General features: G+C 66.1%; 1 protein-coding gene across 3 annotated transcripts in view; it reads left to right on the forward strand.

Annotated features, from left to right (window-relative positions):
* The first annotated feature begins 5,301 nt into the window (after positions 1-5,301).
* PALM (paralemmin) overlaps positions 5,302-5,539 on the forward strand; it is an 11,459-nt gene continuing 11,221 nt past the window's right edge. For all 3 annotated transcript variants that reach the window (XM_010563138.1, XM_010563139.1, XM_010563140.1), the window contains exon 1: positions 5,302-5,333. In XM_010563138.1, coding sequence (XP_010561440.1) covers positions 5,302-5,333 — 32 coding nt within the window. The remainder of the gene's footprint in view (positions 5,334-5,539) is intronic.

The raw sequence follows: 5,539 nt of genomic DNA on the forward strand, positions 1-5,539 counted from the left end.
GCACCGGGCCGCGGCCCCCCCCGCCGTGCCGCCGGTTGAACACCGCAGTACCGGGGGGGGTGGTCCTCCGGGTACCGAGGCTCGGGACCCCCGCACCGGCGCTGCGGGAGCCCCGCACCGCGGCCTCACGGAGCCCATACCGGGGGGCTCAAGTCCGTCCCCCCCCGGTGCCGGGGCTTGGGACCCCAAAACCCGGGGCTCGCATCCCCCTGATCCCGGGGACTCAGGACCCCAGTACCGGGGGCTCGCATCCCCCCGATGCCAAGGCTTGGGACCCCAAAACCGGGGGCTCGCATCCCCCCGATGGCAGAACTTGTGACCCCAAAACAGGGGGCTCACATCCCCCCAGATGCTGGGGCTCAGGACCCCCATACCGGGGGCTTGCATACCCCCAATGCTGGGGCTCGGGGCCCTGATACCAGGGCCTCCCGTCCCCCCGATGCTGCTCAGCAGGTGCTGCCCCTCCCCGGGTCCCTGCCCTGCTGTGGGGTGCCGAGGAGCCAGCTCGGGGTGCAGCGGCGGAGGCCCGGGAGCGGGCACGGGGGCTGCGGGGGGCGAGTCTCCGCTGTCAGCGGTGAGGGAAGAGGGGGGGTGGGAAGGGCGTTTATTTTTGTGTTTTGAACCTGTTGTTGCTGCTGCGTGTGGCTGGGGTGAGTGGGTGGCTGTGAGCTGTGGACCCCTCCCTGCGCACGCACCCCCAGCTCTCTGCTGAGGGACCCGGCTGTGACGGGGGGATCCTCGTGTGCCGGGTCCCGCTGGAGGGATGTGCTCCGGCCCCGGCCTTATCCTTTGTGTGCTGCGGTGGGGCCCTGCCCGGTCCGTCAGTGCCTGCAGGCGGGCTCAGAGCCGGGCATGGGGCTTTGCGGGAGGATGGGGGAAGGAGGGAGCGGGTGGAGGCCGGTAGCTGGGGTCCATCGCACTGGTTTTACCCCTCGGTGATACCGGCAGCTCCCGCCTACAGCGTGCTGGTGCTGGGAGGACGTGAGGCTGGTCGGCTGCTCGATGTGCCAGGTACCAGTGACAGCAGCCACCCCGGCTGGCCCTGTCTCACCCAGCCCTTTCCTTCCCTCCTGTGGCTCTGGTCCCCACCATGGCAAACAAGGGTCCCCCCCAGCATCTCCAAGGTTTAGCACTGGGGGCTTCCCGGGGCCATCCAGCCAAGCCCGGGGTCAGCTCCGCTACCCTCCGCTCCTCATGGGTGCCTTGCCTTGCACCGACTGACTGGCCGTCTGCTAGCGAGATGCTGGGTGCTCAACAGGTCCCGCTCGCTGCTGTCTGCCTCCCACCTGCGGACCCCCATGGAGCTGTGGGGCGCTGGCGAGGGACAAGGTGGTGGTTTCCTGGGGTCGGGGTGGGCTCTGGCTGGCTCAGGGCTGAGAGCAGCGCGGGAGGCCTGGGGACGTTTCGGAGGCTGGGGCGCAGCGTCTGTGGGGTGGGGGAAGCAGAGCGGCTCCCCTTGTCGCTGGGGGGGCCGGAGGCTTTGTGGTGCGAGAGCTTGCCAAGGCAGGTCTGCGGCTTTGGGCAGCTCCTTGGTGCGTTGGTCCCTTCAGAAAAGTGCCTCTTTGGGGAGGACAACATGTGCGTGGTTTGCCAAAAGGCAGTGAGGGAAAGGGCAGAACCGAGAGGCGCGATGTGCCCTGGGGAGCGGGATGAGGAGCTGCAGGGACCAGGCGTGGGGTCTCCCGGGGCAGAGGCATCAAGGGCTGGGGTTGAAGCAGGGGTGTCAGGCAGGATGGCGGCTCCTGCCCCTGGGCTCCGCACGCTGCCTTTCACCCCACTCTGCTCTCCCTCGAGCTCCTCCAGCAGCCGAGGCTTTGGACAGACCTTCCCGGTAAGGGCCGAGGAGCCCGTGGAGGGGTGTGGGGGCTTCCCTCCCACCAGCTCTGTATGCTGGACCTGCCGATGGCTCTTCCTTTTGAGTGAAGCCCTACAAGTGACCTGGGACAGGGGCTCGCCCCACTGGAGCTGTGGGAGCAGCATCCTCCCTGCAGTCCTGTCTGCGGGTGCGGGGTGCAGCCAAAAAGCAAAACAGGGGCACGCATGGCTTCTGCATGGGCAGCCCCTCTGGCCACTCAGCTGGCTACAGCTCTTTGGGAGGAGGCTCCTGAGCTTTTGGGCTGGAATAAATGTGCAAAAGTCAGTGGTTAAAATGCCCAGTCGTGCTCTGCTGGGTGGGCCCAGGTTTACAGGGGGACCTGCAGCTCTGGTGCCCCTGCCCTGGGTCTCACCGGGTCAGTCCTGCTCCTTCAAATCCAGAGCCTGGTCGTGGGGCCGGAGGTTAGGAGAGTCCCAGGGTGGGTGGGGACACAGCAAGGTGCTCCCTTTACGTCGGCCTGGCTCTGCGGCAGATAATGGGTGCTGGGGAGCATGCTGCTGGCCTTGGTTTGGCTCCTGCTCTGCCTTGGCACTGGCAGCGGCTGGAGGAGGGTCCTGGCTGCCGTGAGCCACTGGTGCCCAGGGAGGTTTGGCTGAAAGCTTCCAGCTCTTGTAAAGGCTGTGCTGGTCCCATCGGGGCTGCTCGTCGGTCCTCTGCTCCCACTGCCGTTGATGCTCTTGAGCAGCTGGAGATTTTGCGTGTCCACATCTGGCTGCTCCAGTAGTTTGTCTCAGCAGGTCACTGCTCTCCCCTCTGGGCCTGGGGTCTCCTCGGAGCAGGGGCTCTCCTGGTCCTGCCCTCCCGACCCTGCCCATCCCTGATCCAAAGCCGACAGTCACACCCAGGGGAAAGAGGGAGATTTCTGCCTGAGGAATAACCTGGGAGCCCTTTGGGAAGGGACTTGGGACCCTGCTCTCCGCCTGCCTCTGGGGAGAAGCAAAACCCAGCTGATGCTCCCCAGGCTGGACCGTCGCTGCCTTCCGGCCGGCTGCAGGGAGCCAGAGGGAGTTGGGTCTGTCCCTGTCCCTGTGTGCAGCCAAGGGGACGGCACCGTCACCTTTCCCAGCTCTCCTGAAGGAGGCCATAAAGCTCCACTGCAGATGGCCGCACAATGGCACCCCAGACCTGCTCAGGGCTGGCGGATCTCGGGGTTCAGAGTTTGGCCACCACCGTGGGACGGGGCCTCTCGGCCGGACCCGCATGGCTGGGTAGGAACCGAGCAGGTTTCCTGGGAAGCTGTCAGTGTTGGTGTTCCCACTTCCTGGCCAGAAACAGCCCCTTTCCCCATGCGGGGTTGGTGGTTTGTGCGGTCTGCGCCATGCCGGGGCTCGGCTGGGCTGTGGCGTGGGCTCGTCTCCAGCGGTGGAGGTGACGGCGTCGAGGAAGGGCTGGGAGGAAAGCTGGGGAGGCGACGTGCGCTGGGGCCAGGTTGGGTGGAGGCGCGGAGCTCAGGGCTGGAGGCAGAGGCGTGTGCAGGAGCCCAGTTTCCCGAGTCTGTCTTTACTCCATCCAGAGGCGAGCGATCCCCCGAGGCCCCAGACAGAAGCTGCTCTCGGGGTTGAGGATGAGCCCTGCAGCAGCCTGGGAGGAGACAGAGGAGCCGGGGCGGATCCTGCCCCAGCCAGGTGTTTCCTGGTGGAGCATGGCTGGACATGGGCTGATCCCAGCCCCTTGGCTCGGCGCCGAGGACCGAGCTCCCCACGGGTGCCTGGGGCTCACGGGGTGCCCCTGCCAGGAGTCCGGGTGGGAGCCACGTTCCTGCCGGCTCCTTGGAGCTTCATGTGTGCCTGTGTTCATGGGGTTGGTGTGGGAAAGCCGTGCTGCCTCATGTGAATGGGAACCCGGGGACCAAGTGACGCGGCCAGGGCCACCCTGAGGCAGCGGGGAGCCAGGCGCCGTGTCCCGGACCGGCGCTGGGCCTGCCTGTCCCAGCCAGTCAGTGCTCCCAGGCATGGGGAAAGGCCAGCTCCACTCTCATTCATAAATCGTGGGGGAGTTTCCTGGTGGAAACCTTGCTCCTCTAACTGGAAGGGAGCTGGAAACCCAAGTGTTTGGAGGGCACTTGAACCATTGTTTGAAAGATCTGTAATTTTCCAATCAAACTCCCTCCCCAAGCCTCTGTTCATCAAATATTCATGGGATCCATTTTCTTCTGGCACTCCCAGCCCACGTCTCAGCCCGAAGAATCAATCAGGCAGCTCTGCTTGCTCTAATGCATCCTGCGTTTTTGGGAGCCTGGAGCTGCCATCTCCTCCTCCCACCTCCCCCCATCTCCCCCCCGTCCCTGTCTCCTCCCAGGGCAGCAGCATTGGATGGGGCTGCGCAGGCAGCATGGGGAAGGCATGGCTCACGGAGAGGGAAGGAGCGGGACTGAGCGCTGGGGCGATGCAGCCGGCTGCGGGGTGGAGGCAGCCAGCTCCGTGGGGCAGGGCAGGAGTAGCCCCTGTGTCACCAGGACCTGAGCAGGCAGGTCGGACCCTGTGCCGAGCCGCCCCAGCACTCGGCTCCTCGGCAGCACAGCTTTCTGGCCATCCTCGCCTGAGCCGCTGGCCACCGATTTATTTGCCGTTGCGGTCGATGAGTGCTGGCCCCCGGGCTGCTGTGGCCCCCTCCCCTCCGCTCCCGCTGCCAACGAGGGCGTTCGATAGCGGCCCCGCTGCTAATGGCTTCATGATGGAGGCTTCGCAGAATCCCTGCAGGCGTTGCTCCCCATGGCAGCCTCACTCCGGACCCGGCTGAGGGGCCCAGCTCTTGGCATGGGAATGACGGTGTAAATCAGTGCCGGGCCCTCAGTTGCCACCGGTGCTGCCATTTACACGGGCTCTGAACCCCGCATCCCCCCCATCTCCCCCGGGTTGTGGCCGGCCAGTGTCGGTATGGGGGCCTGGGCGACGGTGTTCCTGTGCAGGGCTCTCTCCCTGCCTTACCCCGGGCTTGGAGCTGAGCGAGTGGAAAGGGAGCGGAGGTCAGGGGAGCGGAGGAGCAGCTTGAAACAGCTCTTCGCACATTTGGATGAGCTAATGGGAAAAAACAGAGGAAGGCAAATAAACATTATTGTTTCATGTCAGGCGGGGAGGAGACAAAAGGTCACGGGCTTCCCTTGTGATGGTAGGAAACGGCAGCATCAGCAGGGCTGGAAAGAGCTGGAGAGCCAAGGGAGAGCGCGGGTACATGCACGGGGCGCGTGCGTGCTCACATGTGTGTGTGGATCCGTCCGCGGGTCCAGGGACTGCTGCCTTCGCAGGTGGGAGTTCCCGAGGCACCATCCCCAGGTGCCGCCCGCGTCCCTGCTCCTTTCAACCTCGTCTCCTGCGCCACGGCCCGTGGCTCTCCCTGCCACGCGGTGCATCCGGAAACAGCTCGAGGAGCAGCCCCGGCACAGGCTGAGCTGGGACACGCGCGCAGTGGACACTGGGCGGCAAAGCATGAGCCTGTTAACCGGAGCTCGTGAGACCGGGTGAAATGAGGTGGGGAGGAAGGGGTCACCCTGGGTTTCCTTTCTGGGCTGGCGGTGCCCGAGGGCCTCAGTGGCCCCGGGCTCGGTGGCCCCGGGCTCGCCTCGCTGCCCCTCCCCGGCACCCAGGACGGACCCGGAGCTCCGGCTGGCGCGGCCGAAACCCGCGGCGAGGCTCTGGCGACGCCGAGGCCTCGGCCCGCCGGGGC

This window comes from Haliaeetus leucocephalus, unplaced genomic scaffold (assembly GCF_000737465.1).
Source record: "Haliaeetus leucocephalus isolate CR32 unplaced genomic scaffold, Haliaeetus_leucocephalus-4.0 Scaffold164, whole genome shotgun sequence".
Taxonomy (NCBI): Eukaryota; Metazoa; Chordata; class Aves; order Accipitriformes; family Accipitridae; genus Haliaeetus; species Haliaeetus leucocephalus.